The following is a 27351-nucleotide window of genomic DNA, read 5'->3' on the forward strand; positions in this document are numbered from 1 at the left end:
AAATTCACAAAACGAGTTTTTAATATTGCACACCAATTTATTTTTCTATTGCCAATACAACCTTCATATATTCAAGATTATGCATTAAATGTTATTTTTCAAAACAAACAGCAAATTAAAAATTGCACATATGCTTATATTTCACTCAAGTCCTAATTAAAAATACTTTTTCTAATAATTAGAAACCTTCTAATTTGAGTAACATTTTATTTCTTTTTCTAATAAGCTTTTGTGCTTTCTTTTAAAAAAAAAAACATATTTTGTTGAAATAATTATTCAACTGTTAGATGCCTAATAATACTGTAACAAAAAAACCCTAATAATACTATATTTAATGTACAAATAAATGTTTTAAAAATAACTATCAAAAAATAAAAAAATCCTCATCCTCATTGAGACTATTACTCAATTTATCAACCCACCCTGTTTTATCTTCCATTTTATTCTTTTTCTCTTCATTATTATCATCACCCTCAGGAAAAAACACTTCATGAACAAAAACCTCCACATATTTTTTACTATACCCTTTAGTATTTTCATTCTCAACTTCATAACAAGGAATATAAGGTGGTCTTGCCAATTCAACCACTCTGTCCCACATAACTCCTTTAAAGAAATCATGACCCTTGATCTCATCCACCTTGATCCTACGGTCAGGATCCTTTTCCAACAATCTGCGTATCAAGTCCCTTAACGCCGTCTTCTCACCCGTTAACTCAGGCTCCTTTGACAAAATCCTGTAAAACGTTTCTTTCCTATTGGTCCCGTTAAACGGCGTCGTTCCATACAGCATCTCGTGTAAAACGACACCTAACGACCACCAATCAACTTCAAAACCGTGACCTTTTCCAAGTACGATTTCAGGTGCCACGTAATCCTCCGTTCCAACGAACGAGTTCGATTTTTCAACTGATTCAACCGATTCCGACTCGTTTCTATTCACTGAGTTCACACCTGGTTGCGAGTCAAAATCCGAGTCACACGGTGAGATCCCCGAGTTACATCGGGAGAATCGCGAGATCAACCGCTTCTTTGCATGTTTCTCTTTTGATAAGTTAGACTTAGATCTATCCGACGAGTCATTACTCAGTGATTTAGGTGGCGGCGATTTTGATTTCAGCTTCGTAGATAGATCGAAATCTACGAGCATTATGTGACCGTTTTCTTGAATCATCACGTTCTCTGGTTTCAAATCTCTATACACTATTCCTTGCTCATGAAGATACTCCAATGCAAGAACCAATTCAGCAGCGTAAAACCTTCACCAAAACAAGAAGAAAAAAAATCAGAATCTAGTAAAAAATTTGTATATAATTAAAGATATTCATATTGATTATTGATTGAATCATGTAAGAAAATTTACCTAATGGCATCATCGGAGAACATTTTCTCAGTTTGTTTCTTTCTGAGAGAATGGAGGTTACCGCCATGGCAATAATCAATGGCGAATCCAACGATTCTCTCGGTTTCGAAAACACCTCGCAACCGTGGTAGAAGAGGATGATCGAAACGACGTAGCACTTCTTCTTCAAACGACGCTCTCTTGTATTCTCCAGAGCCTTTTGAATTGTTCTTTGCGTTCTTTTGATCTAAGAGAGCTTTGGATGTTACTTTCAGAGCAAGGCACTCGTCTGATGACCGGTTACCGGTTCGCGCCAGAAACACGACGCCTTTGGCGCCGCGTCCTACCGCGGATATGATTTTTAGTTTTTTGAAATCTAGGGAGTGTGCTGTTTCGGTTTGGTTGTTTTTGCTGCTGCTCATTGTGCAGCTGACCGGGTACCGGGAAAAACCGGGTAAGTTTATTTTTTTAACTTTGAAGTGTAGTTTTGTTTGTTATGGTGATTTTAGTTTTAGAAGTTTTATAAAGGTTGAAGCGTGTTTGGTACGTTGTTGTTGTTTCCTTTCTTGTTGGACAAGAATTCAATGTTTCATCATGCGAGTGAATTGAATATATAGATAGTTTGAGCCGTGTGTAATTGTGACACGTGGTAAGAATAGAGCGTGATGAATATATAAAGTTGTGAGTGATGAAGAAATAGCGTTGGGAGTTAGAAAGAAGAAAGTGTGAGAACGTGATACCTTAATAGACAGCAAATGGTGGGTTGAAAATTGCGCGTGTGGGATTTTCTAGAATCCGTTCCATTTGGGCTAGGAGCATGGAATGTTTCAAAATCAAAGTCAAGGTGGGGTGGGGTATATAATAATACTAACATAGAAGGTGAAAAAAGACTCCTAATGTTTTGTTTTTTTATTCAAAAGATATTTAGATTAGTGGAAGCACGATAATATACATGATGATAGCTAGGGAGAAACACAACCAGTCTATAAATTAACATATTAATACATGAACAGAAGTACCTAGTGGTACAATATGAAATTTACTTATAGTGTACCAGGATGAATTGAATAAATAAAATCTGATTTACGTTCAATGTTAATTTAATGGTGAACAAATTATATATGGGTGTTGTTAAGGTGAAATGAGATGGAAATAAAATAATGATCCAATAGAGATGCTGAAAAAGAAACTTGTATACGGTACTATAGTTTTTTATTCATGCACAATAGAATTAGGCTATATTTGGCAAAATAAGCTAATAGTTGTTAAGGTAGTGGTTATTATAGTAATAGATGATAAGTACTAACAAGAAATTAATATTTAATAGTTAAAAAGTCAGTTTAGTGTTTGATAAATTAATTATATTATTTGTAACGAAATTTAACAATATACATAAAATAGTAACATTGTGATTTTAAAATAATAATAATAAAATGAAAGAAATGAATATACATGTGTAAATAAAAATAAGGGATACATAACTATGATTTTGCGGCAGACTACATGTGACAAAGTAGAAGTGAATTTCAATTGAGAATAAATGTGGGAACAACAAAGGATGTGAATGGAGGAAGATGGTGAGAAAACCACCGGAAAAAAATGGGGAACAGTTGCATCCTAATTTTTTTTGAAATAATATTTGAATTTTTTATTTCCACATTTATTTTATTTTATTTTAAATTATAGTAAAATATAAAAGGTAATAATGGGTTTTTATCAAATAATAAGGATACAAATTGAAGAAAAGAAACAGATTTGTAGTGTCCTATATGGTAAAAGCCCGAGATTACGGGCGTCCATCGTCCAACAAAATAGGTCGCTAGGACGGAGTCTAATGAAGTCGTCCATATAATTTGTTTGATGTGAAAGTTAAGCAAGAGCGAATCTTTATTGACATCAGAAATATAGTCAGACTGTTATTTCCTTAATAAATGGAGCGAATAAGACCAAGTCTAATAGGTCATAGATCCTAGTCCTAAGAGAACTCCTATAAATACATTATCTCTCAAAGGGATAGAAGAGAGCTCTCGAGTAACACTTACTCACACACATTCAAACACAATTTAGAGAGCACTCAACTCTGAGTAACCATGTCAACATTACTCAAGTCTTCTGCATGCGACCTAGCTGCGTCGACCAGCAACAAGATCTCTTACCTCACGTGAGTTGGTCTCTAAAACAACCTCAAAAACCACCGTACAAAGCTACTCGCCGTCGTGAACTAACATTCACCCCAAACGTGTAATATACATACTAGGACCACTAAATCTCCCTGCCTTTGCAGAGATAACACTCACACACACACCTGTTCTTTCTTGAACAGTATAGTGGCGCCCACCGTGAAGACTGGTAAAACTAACATGAGTCACACTTTTTCCCAATAATCATCCCCTACTTCTGAGGGTACCAGATATACAGGAGTCGTCAAGGTCATGGTAGAGATGTGAGCCGCCATAGATAAATTACGACGCCACAATTGAACATTTGAAGACGATGTCCAAAATATTAGACAATGCCAATAAGAGGTCAATCCCATCGAAGAGATGGAGATGTTGGATCTATAATATGTATTCCATCAAAGGAGGCGATATCCACCGAAAAAAGTTGAAACAACTATGACAATTATCCATCGCTTGCTCGATGATAACTTTATCTCCTAAAGTAAACATATTGATTGGCTCCCCAGTGTCGTGTCTGTCAAAAAGGTTTCGTAAAAGTGGAAATGTGCGTTGATTGTACGAATCTTAACTCAGTGTGCGCTATAAAGATTCGTACTCACTTACAAATATAGATAAGCGAATACACAATTTGGTCAGGTATGATCCAAAGTAAAAAAAATTGATAAAATAAGTGTCGTTTCTCGTTGAATTGTAAATAATATATTAAATTTATAAAATATTATAAAGTTTTCTTTGAGATAAAATAGATATTGTTTAAGGGTATGTTTATTTTAAAGTTTAAAAAATATTTTTTGAAATGTGGTTATGTTTTATTCAAGTTTGAAAATTACTATTCTAACATATTTTTTATTTTTATGAATTTTATTTATATATGATTTTTTTACTTTTGTTGCAAGACTTCAATTTCCTACTAAAAAATTTCAACCAACTATAAATTTTCTGTTACCATTCAGATTTACTATTATATTTTCTAAAAAAACACATAAATTAGAATAATATTTTCAAAAATAATAATTTTAAAAATATCATTTCAATTTTGAAACAAGCAATTCAATACTGTTATGTTTTAGAAATTGGAATCAGCATCAATAATTTTCCGCGGTCAAGTTGTCGGCGGTGGGCCGCGGCAGAATTTTACCGACAGTTCAGCTTTTGTTTTTCTGTACAGTTTAAATATATATAAGTTTCATAAAATTAAAACTCTCATACATCAAATAATAATTTTTTTTTTAAGATAATACAACTAAAATAATATAAAATAAATGAAATTATTATTGTTTGTTTTTGTTTTCAGATAATCCATTTTTAATGACATAAAATTAATGTCAAAATCAATTGAGATAGGTTAGGATTGGTTTGGTTCAGTTTAAAATCAAATTTTGAAAGGAAAAAAATTAATTTAATTAATTTGAATTGAATAATTAACTTGCTCTTGATCATGTCATTGGTTTACATACCACAGAATTTCACATAATATTGAATATGCTTGCTGAGGCCAATGTATTATTTTATACATTTTCTTCCTTTTTACCATTTTTGTATGAAGAAAAATTGTCTTAAACTTTGTTCTTAAGTTAGACAACAATTCATTTAAAAAAGTCAGACAACAGTTTATTATAAAATAAAAGTTAGACAACAGTTTTTTTCTATTAATATTTCATAGTTTCACGTATATGATGAGCTCATAGACACTACTATTATTGTCTTTGACAACTTTCCTTAGTGGACATCTTCGTGAAAATCATGTGTGAAATCTTTGACAAAATTAAAAATTGATTCAGACACAGAAAAAAGTATGCACCGTCAATTAATTATATATTACATACATGTGACTCTTACCAAAAATGAATAGATAAATTTGAAAGTAGAAAAGAATAGTTAACACTTTAATTTTCTTTACAGTTGCGTGTATAAGAGAGTATCCTCATAAAAAAGGTAATCAAGAAGTGAATCAATAGTACCTGTTGAACATGAACAAACCTAACTATTTCTGTTGAATGAACATATGAATGTTCTTTTCTTCTCCATGAGGGCGAAGTACAAAATGATTAAGTGAAACCACTAGGTTAACACAGTTGCCTTCTTTTGTTAAGATAATTGTTTTTTGAACTTTGAATTTTTAAATAAAATTTGACAGGTGTGGTTGCATCATTGTGTCTTCAATTTTTTGAGATCAACATGAGAGAATATTTTTATATTCGGACCTTTTTTTATGACAACGCATCAAATGAAAGACATAATATATTTATCCAAAATCTTAAGGAGGTATGTGTAGACGATTCTTGTCATGTGAATTGAACATTCAGAGTCGAGGTACCATTAATTGCGGCATTTTGCATCTTCTCTCGCATCCACCATCACATTTTCAATTGGTGGTAAACGATTATCATGGGCTTGTAACCGGTAACAACCGCCTTCTGCTACATCTGGTTACTAATTACTAGCAGAGTGTAATCCGTTACTGCTGCATCCCATGCTGCTTTGTGCTTTAGTGATTTCAATCAACAGTGTGCTCTCATCATCCTCATGTCTTGTAAACTTTCACTACTACAAAAAATACATACCACAATGGTTAGAAAAGGGATACCACAACGGTTGGCCAACCATTGTGAGGTAAGGTGTGATTGTATGTATGACGCTTTCCACCACGGTCGTGCGTCCGTGACTATATATTTGAAAGCGCGCTAATTATCACAACGATTACTTCATACAACCGTTGTGATATACTTTAAAGAAAAACTTTTAACAACGATTCTTCTAAACAACCGTTGTGATATACATTGAATTTATCATAAATTATATGGAATGCTTATTTCTATCAGAAGTACATAATAATTCAAATGCATTGTATAAGTTTTTGGGAGCAATCTGGTGTGACAAGTTTAAAAAATAAGCATTTTTGGAACTGCAGGAACTGATTTTTTGAGGTCCTAATCGGTTACGTGAAAAGGCGTAACCGGTTATAGGAGGCTATTTTCAGTTTTTGATTTTTGTTTGTGTAGGCGTAATTGGATATGGCCTTTGGCGTAACCGGTTACGAGCCCGAGTTTGGGCTTTTTAGCTTATTTTTTAAGTTGTGTTGTATTCCATTATGTTTTTTGCTTTGCTTGTATAAGTACCCTCAAGTGTAACATTTTTTGGTTAATGCTAAATTCAATTCTCATATCAATTACTATCGCTCTATTATTCTCTCATTTCATCTTCTCCAATTATCACTTTTTCCCATTGATTCACCAACATAGTTTGTGTATGTTCTAACAATGTCGTCAATGATCACTAAACATATTAAATTTCAGTCTGATTTAGAATATTATAATATGACAAATCAAGTTATATTAGAAGAACAAAATACACGTTCAATGCTAAACAAAAATTCTTAAGTTTCTTATATGCATTTTTAATTATTAGAACTTGTTTTAAGTTATTCAACCCCCTTCCCTCACCTCTATTTCATTTTGCAACATATTATTTATATTGCAAACTAAATTAGAGGTGAATGAAGATAATGTTGAAAAATAAGAAGCGCTAAACCATGTTCTATTGGTTAAATAGCGAAATGAAGATAATGGACTGAATATAACTTTATCCATCATATTATAATTTTTTAATGCAATCCAAAAAGCTAGATATTCGGTAAGGTGTTGAAAAAACACTCAAACCACATAAGATATAATAAACTTATCTAAAACAAATATTAACAAAACATTCATCAACAACAACCCTTAAACAACATATAACTTATATGTAACAAAAACAATATTAACTCATAAAATGTGCCAGAAATGTATTTGTCCCATAATGGAATCAACAAATGAAAGGAAAAGAGGATGAAGCTGAAGTCGGAGCATCAAACATGTGTTAATCGATAAGTTTAGAGCGCTAACACAAGTTTGTTGTATTCACTTTACATTCATCATCGTTAATTTTTATCATTCACCCATTCATACTAGCAATTCAAAACAAGCAGAATCATAAAGATAAACATAAACAAGTCAAAACCTGTAGAATCATAAACATAAACATAAAAAAGTCAAAACAAGCAAAATCATAAACATTAACAAGTCAAAATATTATGAGACAACCTATTGAAACCTAAACAATAATAGATTAAAAGAGTTTGAAAGATAAACGAAATCGATGGGTAAATTTGGTGAAGACGAACATGAAGGTACCCATAGGTTCAAACAAGACGAAATCGTTGCATACGAAATGCAAGGGAAATAGTTTCGCATAGAAAATTTTATTCACATTAAAAGTCCTTATACAGAGTTAAAAACATCAACTCAACAAAAGGACAAAAGAGAATAAAGAGCCACATGGACTAGTGTAGTGGTCCAAAGCATTATTCCACTTGTCTCATTCATATAAATCCTCACTAGTGTCGCCACCAGTGACACCGACTCCGAGATCGGGTCCGAGGGCGTGGGCGTAGAGGCGCTAGTGGCAGCACTTGAGCACTTAGGCACGCCGCATCGAAGCAATTGAGCTATTTGCGACATTAAAGAAGTGGCGTCTGCGGCGCTCTAGCATTCAACCGACATTTTGTGGCTTGATTATTATCATTGCTCTTGATTTTTTTTGTCGTTGTTGATAGTTTGAATTTCGAATTCAAAATATGCAACACTTCATGAAGTGGTGAATAAGGTAAATATAGGCGAATCATTGCAAAGTTATGCTGAAAATGTGTTGTTTCATCAAGAGTTGCAAACTTATGAAACAACACATGCATGGCCTATAAATACATTTTTCAAACTTCGAATATCACACAATCAAACACACACATCCTCTTCATTATTTCATACCCTCTTCCATGCACTTGAGTTTTTAATCAGTCTTGTGCAGACTCGATTATAAGGTTAAATTATCTTTGATATTCTTGCTTTCCAACTCTAAAACTTTAAAGAGTGTTAAAATACTTTTAAGAAAAATGATTATATTCACGATTCAGGCCTGAATCCATTTATTTTTACCGAAATTTCTAACATCTCATATCATTTACTTAGTTGTCATTTAAAAAAAAAATGAAACTCAAATAAAATGGGGGCTAAAATCATAAAAAAATTAGTTTAGGACCAAAAATTTACTTATCGTGATAAAAATTAGTTTAGGTATCTATCCATGTTAGGTTGGTCTTTAAAAAAAAAAAACACATTTCTCTCTCTCTCTCTCACAAATTAAGCATCTTATTTGTCATTTTTTTCTCAAATTATTTATCCTTTTAGGATATTAATGCATATGTTTTGATTTTTTCCCATTTAATTTACTTTAATTTATTACATTTTTTGTTTCTTTTTCTAGAATTAGTCATGTCATTATTACTAACATTCTTTGTTTCTTTTTCTAGAATTAGTCATGTCATTATTAGAACTAGTGGGGATTGTTATACATTTATGAACAATTAATATCCATAGGAGTGTTCCAAAAATGACAAGAAAGTAGAATGTAGTAAATGCTAAAAAATGCAAAGGAAATAGTCTCGCCTAGAAAGTTTTACTCACATTAAAAGTCCTTATAAAGCGTTAAGAACATTAACTCAACAAAAGGACAAAAGAGGATAAAGTGCCACATAGACTAGTATAGTGGTCCCAAGCATTATGTCACTTGTCTCATTTATACAAACCCTCGCTGGTGTCGCCACCAGCAACACCGGCTCTGAGACCGGGTACGAGGGTGTGGGCGTAGAGGTGCTAGTGAAGGCTTGTAGGCGGCACTTGAGCACTTAGGTACGGCGCATCAAAGCAATTGATCTATTTGCGATGTCAAAGAAGTGGCGCCTGCGGCGCTCTAGAATTCGACTGACATGTTGCGACTTGATTTTAATCATTGCTCTTATTTTTTATCGTTGATGATAGTTTGAATTTTGAATTCAAAATATGCGATGCTTCATGAAGTGGTGCATAAGATAACTATAGGCAAACCGTTGCAAACTTATGCTGAAAATGTGTTGTTTTATCAAGAGTTGCAAACTTGTGAAACAACACATGCATGACCTATAAATACATTATTTAAAATTTGAAAATACACAATCAAATATACATCCTCTTCATTATTTCAGACTCTCTTCCCTGCATTCGAGTTCTTAACCAGTCTTGTGCAGACTCAATTATAAGGCTGAATTATCCTGGGTATTCTTGCATTCCAACTCTAAAACTTCAAAGAGAGTGTTTGAAATACTTTTAAAAAAATGACTATATTCACGATCCAGGCCTAAATCCATTTATTTTTATCGAAATTTCTAACCTCTCATATCATTTCCTCAGTTGTCACATAAAAAAATGAAACTCAAATGAAATAGGGCTAAAATCATTAAAAAAAAAAACTCTAATGAAATAATCAATAAAACATATTTTAAAATGGAAGAATCAAAATTAAAATTAAAATTAAAATAAGGGACCAAAGTTTTACTTATCCTTATAAAAATTAATTTAGGTCTCTATCCATGTTAGGTTGGTCTTTAAAAAAAACACATTTTTTCTCTATCTCAAATTAAGCATCTTATTTGTCACTTTTTTTTCTCAAATTATCTATCTTTTTAAATATTATTACATATGTTTTGATTTTTTCCATTTATTTACTTTAAATTATTATATTTTAAATCATCTAACTATTCTACTAACTAATATTAATAAAAATATATTTATATATGAAACTTATTTTATTATTAAATTCATTATTTTAAAAAGCATAAAACTCAAAAATACATCTAATTTGTGACGAAAAATATATATTATATTAGCATATTTGTTTATTCATAGAATATGCTAACTACTAATTTTTTTTTAATGTTCTTTATGGATTAATTCAATATATATTTTATAAAAAAAAGAGTTTTTCTAACCTATGCAACCTTGCATAGGATAAGAGACTATTAATACACCACTTTTTTAAAAATAAATTACCATTTTTATATTTATTTATGTTCACTCATTAATTGGTTAGTAGAGAGAAAATATAAAAGATTAATATGATAATTAATATGATAATTTATATGAAAATAAATAGTTTATTAATTGCCCTTATCCTATGCAATGTTGCATAGGTTAGAAAAATCCATAAATAAATAAAAAGTTCCTTCCCACCTCTATGATGTGTTTCTTACTAATTTAGAAAAAAAACATGAATCTACATTTACAATTGAAAACATATAACATTAATGAAACTAAAACTCATAACCATTTTACTACAACAAAACACATAATTATAACATCAAAAGTGAAACAAACATATGAATTCAATTATAAACGCTTTTAAAATTATTAACATCAATTCAATTAATTATAGTAATAAATATATTATAAACTTCAAAAACTGATTCATACAAATATTATTTATTTTTAAACTAATAAATATAATACTCTAGACTAAAAATTCACCAATAAACTCATGGCTAAATTTTGCAACCTTAGTTTATTATTATCAATATTAACTATTTGTTTTGCTTTGTTAGTTGAAATTGGAATTTCATCATATGTTCAACTATCAAATATTTCTCCCACTGAAAGTACTTATGAACTATCAAATATTTCTCCCATTGAAAGTAGTCATGTAGAAGCATCATTGTATGACAATTATTTGAGTGAATGTTCATCAAAGGTATACCCTTCATGTGGTGATGAAATATTCTTAACCATATTTTTTGGTAATCAAACAGCTAGTAATGAATGTTGCTTTAATCTTGTGAATGTGGTGGGAAAACAATGCAATGAAGACATGACTAAATATATTTTGACTTCACCAAGTTATGAGAAAACAAGAGATATTATTACCAAAAGGAGCCAAAGTGTTTGGGATAATTGTATTTCTTCTTTACTAAATATGCCTGAAGATTCAATAGATCCTAATGTATTTAATTTTAATTCAGTAGGTCCTAATGTATTCAACTTTAATTAAGTATGTTATGCAAATTCATAGTTGCTCAACTTGATATCTAATAAAATGGTAATAGACTCTAAATAGTAAATATTGTGCACTATAATATGATCTAATTAATTGGTATGAGAGAATAATGATAGAGCACCAATTACTTTTAAAAATTTAATCATCAATTATTCCAAATTTCTGAAAAATATACCAATGATAAAAGAGATTTTGAAGAGTAATTGCCAAGTCTCTAGTCTTTCTTTCAATAATAGATCTCAAGAAATTTATTATTCACTAAAAAAATTGCATAAATATACATTAAAAAGACATTCAAAAGAACCACCAGAAGAAGAATTTGTTTACTATATCTTTAAAACTGCTAATAATATTGAAGCAGAGATCTGACAGGAAGAACCTTAAACACAAATCTTACAATCTTTTTTTCTCAAAAAAAATTGTAGATCTAAATCTCGGTGGTTATTCCAATTTCAACTTTGAAAAATCATTTTTTACCTACATATCATGGTTATCTCTACCACCAAACTCTCTTTTAATTGTGATCATAAAAGGGAGCAATGGTTTAAGGGTGTTTTCACAAACACCATCAGTGTGCGGTGAAAGAAATTAAAACCCCATCATAAACAATTCAGGGGAATTGTCATAAATGTCACTAACGTACGACTAAAATAATCAATGCCCTCACAATGTCAATGCACATATAAGGACAACAAACCACAAAGTAGCAACTAAGGGCCCACCCCTCCCTCATGCATGGTAGCTATCCACTCCATCAGGATATGTGAGTCCTCATTACATCGACCTCGAATCAAATTCTCACTTGGGACGTGGAAAGGGTTTCGACCATTGGTCGACAACTATCCTCATATACATCCAACAAAAATTTAAGCACGGTCTCGGAGAACAAGCTATCTCCATGAGAAACGAATTCGTGAACTATAGATATGTCGTAAAAACATGTAAAAATAATGGTAATTAATAGAAATTGAAAGAAAATTTCTTTACCCACCTCCCTATGGGGGTCACCCCCAGCGAAAACTCCACTTTACCCCTGCTTCGGAAATGCATTTCCGAAGTTTTTTTTTTTAATTTTTCAGACTTCGGAAGTGCATCTCCGAAAACACCTCATGGGGGGTGTTTTCGGAGATGCACTTCCGAAAACACCTTTTTTCAGATTTTGGGGGGTTTCAGAAATGAACTTCCGAATTATGGAGAAACTGTGTTTTTTTTTTTTATGTTTTTGGAAACAGTCTCATATTTTTAATTAAAGGAAGACGGCAAATAAAATAAGCGACATATAAACAAAAAATACTAATATGATAAAAATAGTAATATATACAAGCCGATCCAAATCCAAATAATAATAGTGTGCGAAAGATACAATCCGAAAACAAAAAAAAAATAAACCCGACCACTACTGGGTATGCCTAACCCTCTCTCCCTGGGACCTCCCCTGCCGCCTGTATGCCGCCGCATGGCCCGCATAAGTGACGATCATCTCAATCACGGCGACTGCCTCTGGACCGCCCTGATGAACGACACCTCGATCCAACGCGTCCCGCCCAAGCATCTCTATCTGCTGGCAGATCGACAGGAGATCAATGGCGTGGTCATCCTCGGCCTGCTGGTTCTCCAGGATCTCCTCGTGTGCTGGCCTAGGAGTGCCGGGAGCGTCGGGTGTCAGCAGAGGATGTGACACCCGATAGAACCATGTGACATATCCCTCCACACTGTGTCAGTCCTGGGTGACCCGAATGCGACGATACTCCTCCGGTACCACATGATGCTCCCAATCCGCAAATATGGCAGTGAGCTGCACTCGGGTCACTGTGTCGGGAGCAGCCTCAAACGGTGACCTGGGTATCATTTGCACAAATCCGAACTGACGCATGCACCGCTCAGGGAGATACCGGACCATGATGCTGGTCCCGCATGCCAACCAGCCAGAATATAAAGCAATGCCGTCAAAGGGGACAACCTGAGTGTAGTCGCCGAATGGCCTCCAAGTGACGTCATCGTGCATCATGCGGTCGAGGTACCCACGGTATGGTCCCACCGCATTGTTCCCCCTCTAGAGAACGTATCTGGCGGCCCTGGGCATGGCGTCAACGTACTCAGGATCAATGTGAAAGCCATGGATGCGGGAGAAGTAAGAGATGATCCAGCTCTGAAACACAAACATGATAATGTAACGTACCGTAAATAAATACGAAACATAAATAAATACGAAACACAAATACGAAACATAAATAAATACGAAACAATTAAAATGAAACGTACCGTGAGTAGTGTGCAGGATCCGGTCAACTGCCTCGTCCTCCAGTTGGAGGCCTCATTCAGCTTCTGGTATAGGTATGCCAGAGTAGCTGCCCCCTAGTTCCACTGGTGAACGATGGTCAAGTCCATGAAGTAGCGGAGGTAGGTCACGTCGACGTACCTCGCACTCTTGTCCACAAAGATCGCAGCGCCTACCACATGCATGTACCAGCACCGGAGAGCGCAGCCACGGTGATAATGTGTAAATAGGTCATCACCCGCATCCTCGGCATCGGCCGCCGCGTCCAGGTGGTGCTCGAAATAGCGGCTCAGTGTGGTGAACCGGATATGAGGCCCAGATGTCGTGATGCACTCGTAGTCAGCAGCTTCGGGCTCCATACCCAAATAGAGTGCCATCCACTCACTGACTTCGACCCTCTGGATCTGGGAATGGGTCAATAGCGCCCCCTGATCGGCAGGTGGAGAAGACACTGCACATCATGCAAGGTGATCATCATCTACCCAACCGGCAAGTGGAAAGAAGACGTCTCCTTGTGCCACCACTCCACAAAGCCCCCTACATGCCGTGGCTGATGGTGGAATACCCCGTCATGCAGAGCGCACTAAGCCCTGAACCTCTCACAGCGTCGTTAAACCACTCAACAGTCAGTTTAAACAGACTGAAAACCTTCCGGGCGTGGTTCACCATTTTCAACGGCTCTCTCTCCTGTTACAAAAAAAAAACAAATACAAAGTATGTTAAATAGACCGTTAAGAAAATATTGAATAATCGTCTAAATTATAAACGGTTAAATAATGTAGTCGGGCAAATTACAAAAAATACCTCTCCCTCCCAGATACGCCGAGCGACGTGCTCGCGGTAGGTAAGCAGCACGGAAGTGTCACTGGGCCCTCCCGGGTAGCCCTCCTCCTGCTCATCCTCTTCCCCGAGTGGAGGGTCAACATCCGGTACCTCCTCCGCATCGTGGTATGACACTGCCACCTCCTCCTTCTCCTCCTCTCGCTGGCGGGAAGAAGATACCCGAGCCAGACGACTCCTCGATCCAGATGTAGAGGTACCCTCGTCCATCTCCACGGGAACTCGCACACGTTGTCCCCGGCCCTGCCCCCATCCCTGTGTCGACGCCAGCTGCGCCGCCGCCTGCTCGCGTCTAGCCGATGCAGTCTGGGTCTCTATACCCTGTCTGATGCGTGCTTGGTTGCCTGACATGTTCCTGAAAACAATTGAAATCGATTAATATGTGAGACAACAGAAAAAACTAAAAAAAATTGCACTTCTGATACAATTCGGAAGTTCATTTCCGAAACTGGGAATGGAGGTGTTTTCGGAAATGAACTTCCGAAACACCCCTGCAAGGAAGTTTTCTGCAACTTCCATGGCAGACCCAAAAAACAAACTTCAAACCTATGTTTACACATTCTAAACATCCTAAATATCAATACAAACCTAACCTAATACATTTTTTGCTATTTGTAAACACCCTAATATAAATTTTAATCATAGATCTTAAAATCAAAACGCTTACCGATTCAATAGATTGGAGGGCTTTTGAATGTAGTAGAGCAACTTGATGTGGAATATAATGTAGCCTTGGAAGTGGTTTGCAGAAAAATCTCTTTGGGGTTGAGTTTGAAGTTGATTTAGGGTAAATGAATTGGGGGAGGAGGCTGTTTTGCTAAATCTGCAAAACGCGCAATATTTCGGAAATGAACTTCCGAAATGGTGTTTTCGGAAATGTATTTCCGAAATAAGTCAAATTTAAAAAAAAAAAAGCGCTTTCGGAGATGCATCTCCGAAAACACCTTTTTCTTGCATTTCCGAAGTGAGGGGGGTATAAGTGGTTTTTCACCAGAGGTGACCTAGAAGGTTGGGAGGTGGGTAAAGAATTTTCCAATTGAAATGCACACTGCAAAACAAGAACAATAAAGTTTACTTATTCATTGTAGATATATCAGGTACAAACACACCACATAAAAAAGGAGAACGATTATGTATCTGAATCGTCCATAACAAAGACCAACTCCACATTCACTATCTCTTGGTCAAGTAAGACTAGCTCTCAAGAAATATGCACTATGGGATAAAAATGCTCCACCTGATACAATGCATTCTCAAAGGATACATGCATGGCATAATAATCGTCCTTCACTTCTTTTGCATGTTCCTTATCTAGAGAAATATTTTCAATAAGTATTTCCCGAAGGTCGTCTTTAGTCATCTTTCGACCTTCTCGAGCCTTTCTCAAGGATTCCTTTAGGTCCACGGTCGTCTTACGAGTATAGTTCATTCCTTTGCTTGGCTCAGGAAGAGAAGTTTCACACTTGGTCTGTGCTATCTAGGAAAGAGATAGAGCTTTGGTTTTCCCCTTCACCACCTGTAAAAGTGATTATACCTTCTTGATCAAAGTACCAAGGTACTCTAGAGGTTATGCATAATCTCCAAGTACTGGTTTCCCTCGATTGCAAGGGCCTTGACATGTTCTTTAAACACTTCCTTTTCTCGTTGAAGACGATGGAGTAAGAAGACCTTTCCCCTCCTAGCAGTGCCAAAATCTAAAAAGATTGATGCTTAACGGGTATTGCATATCATATATACCAGCTATTTATGACGAATAACTTCGTCTTTCCTGAAATTTATGTGTAGCTTTTGAAAGAGAAGCTCAGATTTCCCTGACAATTATTAGATTGGGGCGAGAAAGAAGCGAGGGGGGGGGGGGGGGGGGGGGGGGGGGGGGGGAAGGCCACTGAAGCCGATGTATTCCCTCTTATAGAGTCAGATCTCCCTAAGTCTTGATCAAGCGTCCGACCCAAGTAGACAAACAACTTTTCCTCTTGAGGCACCTCATGTTAGACGAAGGCAACTTATTCTTAGGGGTGAATAGATCCCCAATTAAAAATGAACTAGTGAAAATTCTGTTATGAAATTTTTTTAAACCAACGTTATATGCGTTAAACCAACGTTATATGCAATGATAATGATAAACAATTGAGACAATATATTTTCACAAACAACACGTTTGAATGTGATTGCAATAACAATGTGTTTCCAATCAAATATAAACAACAAACACAATAAAGCAAATGGTCAAACACTTGAGGTACAATCAATGTTGATATGATTTTTCTTATGGTTTTGTTGATTTAAAATTCAATTACAATCTTATGGGTTGTAATCAACTCAACAAAAAAAAAATTAAATGATAAAAATTTTATCAAATCGTGTCGATTGCACAATCAAAAAATTCAACAATTCACAATTGAAACTAAATAAGAGAGTTAGAGAGAGAGAGAGGACACAAGGATTTGTTTATGCAGTTCACCAATCATCCTCGTTATGGCTAAGTCTGCCCCTAATTCCAAACGGAATTGAGATAGTCAATCTTACTTTGCAAAAATTATTTACAAGAGAATAGTAGCAATCTAACCCTACAAACCCTATGCTTGATTTTGATTCTAACTCCTACTCTTCTCTTGATCTTGAGCTCGATCAAGTTACCCGATAATACCAATTAATCTTCTAGTTACTGCTACTCCTTCGACAAAACCACCTTTTTCGAAGCTTTCACTTGGTTGAATCCAATTACAAAATTATTCTAACTCGAGATTTCTAAACAATCCTACGGTTATTGTTACTTCATCAACAGAACCACCATCTTCGAAGCTTTCACTCGGCTGAATCTGATTTGCGAAATTCTGTGCAAAACCCCCAAATCAATACCTTGATCTTGAAATACAAACCCTAACTGGTTTTTCCCAATGAAACCCCCAAAGATTCTCAACCCAATTTACAATTTAACAACCTAATTTGGATGTTATCAATCTAAATCTAGATGGCACCCAACAAAAATGATTATGTGTAATTGTTATGTGTGCATATATGTGAGAAATTGAATATGAAGATAGCTCTTTGTATGTTTATGGTTTCATCAAGTTTGAAATGATGCATGTATGAGGTATTTATATGTGTGCAAGTTGGAGGCAAAAAGAAAACTAGAGGTTTAGAAAAGAATACAAAATTTCAAAAAAAGTTACACATGTGTTAACACATGTAAATCATGTGCTGACTCATTTTGACACATGTGTTCACGCATGCAAGTCATTAGTCGACTCATAGCGAAAATTTTTCTACTATGTGTCGACCTGAAGTGCCTTATAAGTCGACTCAGGCAAACAGAAGCTACGTGCTTTAAAAAGCAAGTACATGTGTCAACTCATACGAGGTATGTGTTGACTTATAGAAGAAAATTTTCTTCTATGTGTCGACCTGAAAAACTTATATGTTGTCACATGCATTACAGAGCCTACAGACTTTAAAATGCATGCACATGTGTCAACTCATAGATCGTATGTGTCGACACATAGACATGTTTTCATATAAAAACATGTTTTTAATGCATAAAACATTTTCTAAATGCATTATAAGCTTCCTAATACTAAGATGCACGTTAAGACTCAGAGATACCAAATATACCGTCCAAAATATAGAAATGCTAAATTTTTCCTAGTTTTGATGCAAAACATCTCTAATGAGATAGTGCACTCACACCTTGAACTCAAGACTGATTACGAACAAGAGGAATTTTCAATTATGATCTGGTTGAGATAATGTTGGACCTCTGCATAGGCTGGGGTAGGTGAGAAAATGGTAACCAGTCTAATAAGGGGCTGCAGTCTCAACCCCTGGTGGCAGAAGCATTTATCGCACCTACCATCGGAGGTATAACTTGAGGAGTCTTTTTCATCTTATGCATTATTTTATAACATTTCATTTTGTCAGCAAGCCAATAATGGAAGGGTTAGATGGTGGAAAACCAAAGGCCAATAATGAACATGCCATCCATTTTGTAAACATATGATCTAGGATCTGCAATAAAATGAGTTTGATACCAAAACTTAGAAAACTTGTCAAAACATTGGTAAGGAAGCCCAAGATTTATTGTACATATGTTAGCATAGGCCATCTCGTTGAGGGAAGTAAACAAGAAGTATTGATATTTGAAGTGTTTTACACTCTCCAAATATACTTTGAACATATTTGTGCATTGCTTAAGAGATATCTGGCCTTGACCTTGAGCTGAATCAACAAAGTTACGTTGAGCTTTAAAAGGGTGTAAGAAGAAGAACGTAGTTGACACACCCTTCTTGTATTTACACCAATAATGAAATACCTTGATGTAGGCCCTACATATTGGATGTTATTGCAAAAGGGAAACTAATAAGTGGTTAAGAACGCCGACCTCAAAATCATTGAAAGAGGGTAGAAACCTATCAGAGAGAATATGCATTAAGGAAGGGAACAATTTTTGTCATCCTCAGGAGAACCACCCCACATTATTTATAGGGTCCCACCACTTGATGGCACGGTCCAAGCCACCTTCAATGGCAAAAGCAAAGGCAGTACCTAATGTGTCTTGATCCACCCATACTGGTGAATTATCCCATATAGCCTTACAAATTTCATGTTGAAGGCCCTTCATTATAAAGGTTATAGCAACACATAAAAAGGAATAAATACAAACATCTTCCCAGAAAAAATTTAAAGGTAATATCACGTCCCTATCAAAGTGCATCTACAGTAATTGGTTCACCAAAATGCAAAACAGACAAACCAGGGGCCTCTAGCTCTCTGCTCCAAAAACCCTAATAAAGAAGCAAGATTGAAATAAAGGGGAATATTGGCTTTACCTCGAAAGAAGCAAATTTGGGGGCTCACATACACTGAAAAAGGAGGCGTGAATTGGTTGATGAATAAGAAATGTGTGAGAAACTAGAAACAACAAAAGAAACTGCAAAATAAGAAGAAGAATAAAAGTTCCTCAAATTCACAAGCAGCAAAAAAAGAGAAGGGTAATGGTCCAAGAGCTTCTTATATGCAACTCCACCGTAATGGGCCATGCGATCTACCACATCGAGAAGTACAAACTGCACTGTCAACGGTCGACGCCTGTTCATAAAATGTTCAAGAATACTCGAGTATTCTAAGATAGAGAGTGTATCATTAGTGTTAGACATAAGAACACACGTCTTAACCTTCTTGCAAAATGTCAATAATCAAGAAAGAGACAGTTAAGGCATTTGTTCCCAATGCTAGTGACGTTCCATCAAGACTTTTCACTTACTCTTGATATCAGCCGACCTAAAAGTGGACGCGACAAAGTCCACACTATACTACATATGAATAAGGTCTTAAGAACAACTATTTTTGGTCGTTTGCAAGACCAGTGGAGAAAGGCCCGAGATCAAACCCTAAGTGGAAAGGCACGCGGAGCATGTAAACATTCGCTTGGTTAGAAGCAGACAATTCCACACCACAACACATCAATCACCTCTGATCCGACCAAACGACTTGGAGATATTAAACTAGATATGTCTAATGATTTAGGTTAACTTTCAAGGGTAAAAGGCATGTTCTAAATATTTGTTTGAATTTACTTCAGGTGGCTAAGCTTTGTAACAAATTTGTATGACAATAGCATTTGAAAAAAAATTCAAAGGTTGAGGTACGAAGTTGTTTTATCTTGTACATAAAACAAGTAAAAAGTAATTAAATATATTTATATAGTTTAACATACTATTTGTGTAACATTTGAATAGAATTGTGAACGTTTTTAAAACTTGCAAACAACAATTCATTAATTATAAGAGTTTCCAAAGACGGATTCATTCAGATATTAATTAGTTCTAGACAATATATATATAGCTCACTTTAATATTAACATGCCATAAAAAAAAACTATTTGAGTTACCTTCAACCCAAAAAAATATAGAGCCATGGCAACATTTTGCAATTTTAGTTTATTAGCAATAGTATTAACTTGTTTTGCTTTGTTATTTGGAACTGGAATTTCATCATATGTTCAACTATCCAAAAATTCTCCCACTCAAAGACCATTATCACCTTATGAAAAATATTTGAGTGAATGTGTATCAAAGGTATACCCTTCATGTGGTGATGAAATATACTTTAGTGTATTCTTTGGCAATCAAACAGCTAGTAATGAATGTTGCTTTAACCTTGTGAATGGAGTGGGAAAACAATGCAATGAAGACATGACTAAATATGTTTTGACTTCACCAAAATATGAGAAAACAAGAAGTGAAATTTTGAAAAAGAGCCAAAGTGTTTGGGATAATTGTATTACTTCTTTACTTAATATCCCTCAAGGTGCATCAATTGATCCTAATGTATTTAACTTTAACTCTGTTGGTCCTAATGTATTTAACTTTAATTAAATATTTTGTGCAAATTGATATCTAATAAAACTGTTTTTGAGACCATAGATGTTTGAATAATGATTGAAATATATATACATTACATTAATTGATTATATATTTTTTAGGATGTAACGTATATATTGAAAAAGGAATTTCATCTCCTTTAAAAGTAACTATGCATAGAGATCATTATCATCTTATATAAAGTCATTTTTTTAATATTAAATTGCTACTTTTAAGTCAAGAAAATATGAAAACGATCAAAGTCGAGAAATTTTAAAATAGACGAACCAAACATGTAAACGAATGGAAACATGAGACCAAACGATAATTAAACATATAAAAATATTGAAATGTTGCTCAAGATATTTATTACACTTGTTTATTTATAAATATTGAAATCTTTACATTAATATTTATTAATGTTGTCAATAAATAAATTTAATTTATTTACATTGTTGTATACAATTATTTTATGTTTGTATCTAGTTATGTATTGAAACGTTATTTAATAAATATAAAAAAAACATATTTAAATTATAGGAGAGTTTGGGGAGACATAAACCAAACCTAAAAGAGTAAACAAAAATATAGAAATAAAAAGTAAATTGTTAAGTGATGAAAAATATCCTTTAATATATGAAACTCAAATACCTTATGAAGAGTATTTTTCCATACATCAATTAAATGAAAAATAATTTACTTAACATTCTAACTCCTATTACTAAATTATCATTGCCTCAATCGAATTTACCACAGCTGCCATAGTAAAAGAAGTGGCTGTAAACTAACTAATGCTGTAAATCAAAGCACGTTGAATTGCATATTCTACTTGCTACAGATACCCCAGTTTAAACATGTGATTGCTTGCAGACTCAACTTGTGATATAAAAACCCAATTGTTAAATTCATTGAATAATGTAGCAACACACCATTGGATCCACAATGGAGTTGACAACTATATTATATACACAACATCACAGCCAAAATCATATATGTACACTTCACAATAAGCTGGTCAAAGTCAAAACACTAGCAACAAACAATATTAGCATATGAATTGGCCACACTTGCAACAGTATAGCAGTAATCATCTAAATCTCTGAAGCAAACAAAACCTGCAACAAACTGTCAATTTACAACTTAATCTATCTTGTAAGCCCACCCATGTTTGTCCAAAAACTCATGGACTGCTTCCTTAATGGCCAAGTTTGGTACTAGTTGTGATGGATCAAGTTTCTCCCTTGTGATTGGATCAAAACCACCCACCTATGACACGACCGGTTAAATTAGTGCAATTCAACTTCGTGAAAACTGAAAATACATCATCCAGATTACGAGACATGAAAAACACATTACCTTCTGAAGATGATCAAGAAGCACTGCCCTCTCATATGTAAGCCCACTCGGAGTGATTACAGGGTCATGAAAAATATCAAGTGTTATTCTACAGCATAGATGATCTGGAATCTGTAGATTCAACGATCCAATTTAGGTGGTTAATTACATACTAATTACTCCTTGAATCTATTATCTAAAAAGAAAAGTCGTGTGCAAACCTCAGCTGGTATATCGTCTTCTGCAGCTTTATTGAAAACTCTTTCAATAGCCTCCAAATGTTTCAAATAGGAAGTAGCATCATCATCTACAAATCCTTCTGATTCAGAGATAGCTCCGAGATATTGTTTTTCCTTTATAGCAGACACACAGGCTTCTCTGAGACACAAATACATATTGTGATAGTAACATTTTACATGATAACACAATATTTACTGACAAATAAATAGTAGAAACTTGGCAGGAAAAAATTGTGCAATAGTTAATAATTTATATTAATAACAAATACAACTGATCAGCAACTGAGACAATCCCAGAAAAACATACTTCAAGTTCTGCAAATCCCAAGATCGCTGGGATGAAGCACGTTCCCACTCTCTGTATTTTGCTTTTGCAAGCGCTTGCCATATTTCTTCTACCATATAACCTTGTGGATTGGCACCTCTCCCAAGATTCAAAGCCTTAATTATGACCACGAACAGCAAAAGAGTCATCATTCATTTAAAAATTAAGGGTAAGTCAATGTTAATATCTCATTAAAAGGTATCACACAGCAAAATCAGCAGGAAAGTTGTATTCAATTAGATGTAACAAAATTTACATGATAGAAGAACCTTGAGGTCATGATAAGATAATATCCTCAGACAATCTGTTTCTGATTTCCCATTATACCTTTTAAATCGTTAGAATATAAGAATATTATATCCCTCACATAAAATCCATGGATGTTCATAAAATATCAACAAGACTGAACATGATAGTGCAACTCACAATATTACCAAAAGAAAACACAAACGACTGGAGAGTTAATGAACTAGAGAAACTAAAATTTGAAAAATCATCCACGACCTAGAGCAGAGCTTTTGGCATTTAAATCGATAAGAACTACCCTTTGTATGGAAGAAAATAGCAGAGATTGCCAAGTGTAAAAATTAATAGTATAGGACTTGTACTGGCATTAATACGCTAGTAATAGGACTCTTCGATTGGTATTATGTTTAACATCACCAGTTCATTGAAGTTATAACAAATTATACCATGAAGCACCACATAACTTACTGAAGATATAACAAATTAATGGGATTTGAATAAAACAGATACAAACCTTTTCCAATTCTTTAATTCCTTTCGGAAGCTCTTGTTTCTGTAGCAACGCAAGTCCCAACATATAGTGCGCCTGAAATATACACACAAGATTCAGCTGGAAACAAGATAATCAAAACAAAATACAAAGATGCAACCATTTTACAGATTTAACTACCAGTAAATATAAGATATAATGAGAAAGACTTTGAAACAGCCGGTGATTTCACCAAACGCTGGATATAGCTTCAAGAAACAATTACTTTACACATGTATTAGAGTTGATAATTTGATATAGAATCTCCTTCCAAAATTAACTCAAAACAAGACATATACTTATATTGGTAGTTAATGCACTAGATCCCCCAAAGATATGTTTGATTTAGACACGAAACTCAGCATCATTTAGTCACTAATACAAAAATAAAGTTGAGGTTTCCTCCACAAATTTCCAGACTGCTGAACAGTATCTTAAAGGCTTACAACAAAGATCATCATCTTACATAGGTTATCAAAAGCACAAGACATTTTACAGTTGTACCCCAAAACAGAGTATTAAGAATGTCAAAAACCAGAATCAAACTAAGACAACATGGATAAGTTTGGGTTGGTAGAGTTGAAAAAAATAACAATGACCATTAAGAAAGTGAAAGGAAAAGAAGGTGCTGCTTGTGATTTAAAATGGCACTTCAATACAACCAATTTTGCACCTCTGTCAAACCCATAACTAGACTGTAAAGTACAAAGTCAAGCTATTATTTATGCAACCAACCACTGAATAAAATGAGTCATTTACATTTCCCAAATCATTCTGAAAAGAACAGATCCTATGTGAAAACTCGTGAAATTCAATTATAGTCTGTTTGGCAGTTTAGGAGGGGAAGGGAATGTGTTGTGAAAAGGTACAGAGGAAAGAGAAATAGAAGAAAAAATAGTCTATTAACTTGAAAGCGGGAGTTTATTTTTCTTCATAAAACGAGATCACCTCCAAATAGAGGAACTAAAAAAATTGTATTGGAGGAAGATTTTGGAGGGCATAGATAAAATCTTCAAATCCAATAGTTGTTATAATAAACGTAACCATTCTATAAAAAAGGCTCCAGAATAAGGTAAAAAGCTTCATTTCAAGAATCTGTTGCCATCAACAAATTTGTATACCCACGCTTAAATAAATGTATCCCTTGCACACAACTAAATGTGCAAACAAAATCATTCAAAATGAAATTCAATACGACTAATCAATGAATGAAGCCATTGAATCAACAACGAGTGAGACAAAAGGAATTACAAAACAACAAACAGATCAACTACAATAACCTTAACCGAATTGCTGTCCAGCTGAATTGCTCTTCTAGAGTCTTCTTCAACCCTCTCCCATTCACTACAACCAAACCAAACACAACAAAAGACATGGGTTTCAAAATTCCAGGCAAATCCATACTACACAAAAGCTATTGTGAACACAATTGCAGTCAATAAACCCTCCAGAATCACAATGTTTCAACCACAATTCCAATTGCAGGCCAAATTTAAAACCCTAATAAAAAACCACAATCCCAATCACAACAAAAATCAAAAACCCTAAACACAAAATAACACCCAAAAGAAGAATAAAACACATACTTGCGCTTGAGATGGCACAGAGCACGATTGGTATAATAAACCGGAATGTTAGGGCAAAACGTTATCGCCTGTAAAAACAACAACAAAAGAAAAAACCCATGTAAGGAACTGAACAAAGTTTTCATCTTTACGATAAAAAAAACAAAATAGGTTAGTCAAAATCGAAACATTTCAAAAAAAAAACCTAAAAAAAAGATAAACGATAATGGAAGAAGAAAATCGAAGAGAACCTGGGTGTAAGCATCGATTGCTGCTCCAAAACGGTTTTTCTTGAAGTAATTGTTCCCATCATTTCTCAAAAGCTCCGCTCGTTTCACCTCCGCAGGGTTTGGCGGCATTTCTCTTACTCTCTGTCACTGTATCTATAGGTGTATCTATAGTTTGGGTATATATAGAGTCTGTAGTAATGTGAGTGAATGAACTGAGAGAGAGAATTGGGAATGGAGAAATTTGGAAGGAGAAACGGATAGTACCGAGAAGAGAAGGTAACAACGAGTTTTGGAAATGAGAATTGAGTTTTTGACTCGCTGATTTTGTATTAAAGAATAAAGAATATCCATTTTAATCTCTTATATCTTTTAAAAATACAAATTCGATCTTTTTATTTTTTCAGGTCAAGTCGCGTTTATTAGTTGTGTCATGTACACGTCTAATTAAAAGGTTAGAATTATCTTTTAAAAATACCAATTTGATCCTTTATTTTTTTAGGTTGAGACGCGTTTATTTGTTGTGTCATGTACACGTCTAATTAAAAGGCTCAGTTAAAATTGGGTTTCACATTTCTAATTTTTCAGTCACAAAGCCCTAACAATAGAAAAGCTCATGGAGAAGAGTATGAAGATGATAGAGACAAGGAGTCCATAAGCGAAATCAAATGTGAGAAAAATATTTTCTTCATTGCAATATTTAGTATCTCCCTTTTAAGTATCTTTAGCTGCCAAAAGGCACCAATCATCGATATCTGCAAAATTGGAGTCCACTTGAGAACCTCTTGTTAACCTAATTTGGAATAGACTTCACTGTTGGAATCATAGGAATGTCAGTCTTGAAGGAAATGTTATTCTCCTAAATTATATCCTCAATATTATTCTTGTGTTCTATCTCTCCTTCTTATAAATGTATGTGAAAGTGTGGAAGAAGTTAGTTAGAATTTATAGGAGGTTTCTTTGGAGAGGTGCGAAAGGGGAGTCCAAGATGTCTTGTGTGAGATGGCCTGATGTTTGTAAGTATAAGAAGGAGGGGGTTGGGTGTTAGAGATATCTGGATGGTTGATCTAGCTCTCTTAGCTAAATGAAGATGAAGACTTATGTTAGGTGTTTTTGTGGTCTTTGGTTCGATATCTTATCTACCATGTATGGTCATTCCCGTGTCACCTCTCTTAACAGGGGACGATCCTTGGGGTCTCGTTTGCCTCCTCTAGATGAAAAAGAGCATCCTCTTGGTTCTAAAAAAGGATGATTCTCCTAATTGGTCCTCTTGGACAAAGGGTTTAGGAAACCCCTAAAGATAGTAACCGCTACCCTAGGATTAGGGGAGACTGTTGGCCACCTACTTTCCAAGGGGTCATGGTATGACTCATAACTGAAGATAACGAAACTATACACATCATCTGTCCTAAGGGCGAGCCCCCTCGTTTTGTGAGGATGTCGATTGGGCAACATCGTTTATAAGTTATAAAAAAACAAAAAAAAAAGTAACAACGGTTGTGAATCGCTCACTCGAGGATTATGCCTCATCCAAGAGTATGATATTGTACTATAACATTAATCCTTATGTTGTAAAGAAAAATAACTTCGAGTTGAAACGATACATGTTAACCATAATACAAAATAACATATTTTTTGTTTGTTAAATAATAATCAAAATTTGCATCTCTCTCTACCTTTATAAAGCATCGTGATATACTAAAAATAAATTGTGCTATAAAGGATGCCATAAAACTATGTCTTTTTTCTTTTTCAATAAGGGATAAAGCAAGAGCATAACTACATTTTTGGATGCTAATTTGATCATTACATGGAAGGAGTTGCCCATGCCATATCTAGCTAAGGACTTCCTGTGTAAGGAAAATCACATACACGCAGAATATAATCATTACCTTTGTTCAAAAGGAAAATAAGTCTTTCTACGAGAGTTGAGAAAGATTCAAAAGATACTTAGGATATGCCCCTGCTTGAAAAAATGACTTATAACTCG

At 34.5% G+C, this 27351-nt stretch overlaps 2 protein-coding genes across 2 annotated transcripts; both read right to left on the bottom strand.

The window, feature by feature from the left end:
- Nucleotides 1-303: 303 nt before the first annotated feature.
- Nucleotides 304-2216, bottom strand: LOC131616219 (serine/threonine-protein kinase OXI1-like). Its single transcript, XM_058887492.1, has 2 exons — nucleotides 1364-2216; nucleotides 304-1259 (listed from the first exon to the last, which is right to left on the bottom strand). Exons 1-2 carry the CDS (start codon nucleotides 1762-1764, stop codon nucleotides 365-367), a joined length of 1296 nt encoding a protein of 431 aa, XP_058743475.1. The 5' UTR covers nucleotides 1765-2216; the 3' UTR covers nucleotides 304-364.
- Nucleotides 2217-21772: 19556 nt separating this feature from the next.
- On the bottom strand, nucleotides 21773-25672 carry LOC131616220 (E3 ubiquitin-protein ligase CHIP-like). The gene is made up of 8 exons (XM_058887493.1): nucleotides 25386-25672; nucleotides 25156-25223; nucleotides 24850-24913; nucleotides 23555-23626; nucleotides 22777-22910; nucleotides 22452-22608; nucleotides 22252-22362; nucleotides 21773-22161 (listed from the first exon to the last, which is right to left on the bottom strand). Exons 1-8 carry the CDS (start codon nucleotides 25491-25493, stop codon nucleotides 22036-22038), a joined length of 840 nt encoding a protein of 279 aa, XP_058743476.1. The 5' UTR covers nucleotides 25494-25672; the 3' UTR covers nucleotides 21773-22035.
- Between the last annotated feature and the right edge of the window lie 1679 nt (nucleotides 25673-27351).

This window comes from Vicia villosa, linkage group LG7 (assembly GCF_029867415.1).
Source record: "Vicia villosa cultivar HV-30 ecotype Madison, WI linkage group LG7, Vvil1.0, whole genome shotgun sequence".
Lineage (NCBI taxonomy): Eukaryota > Viridiplantae > Streptophyta > Magnoliopsida > Fabales > Fabaceae > Vicia > Vicia villosa.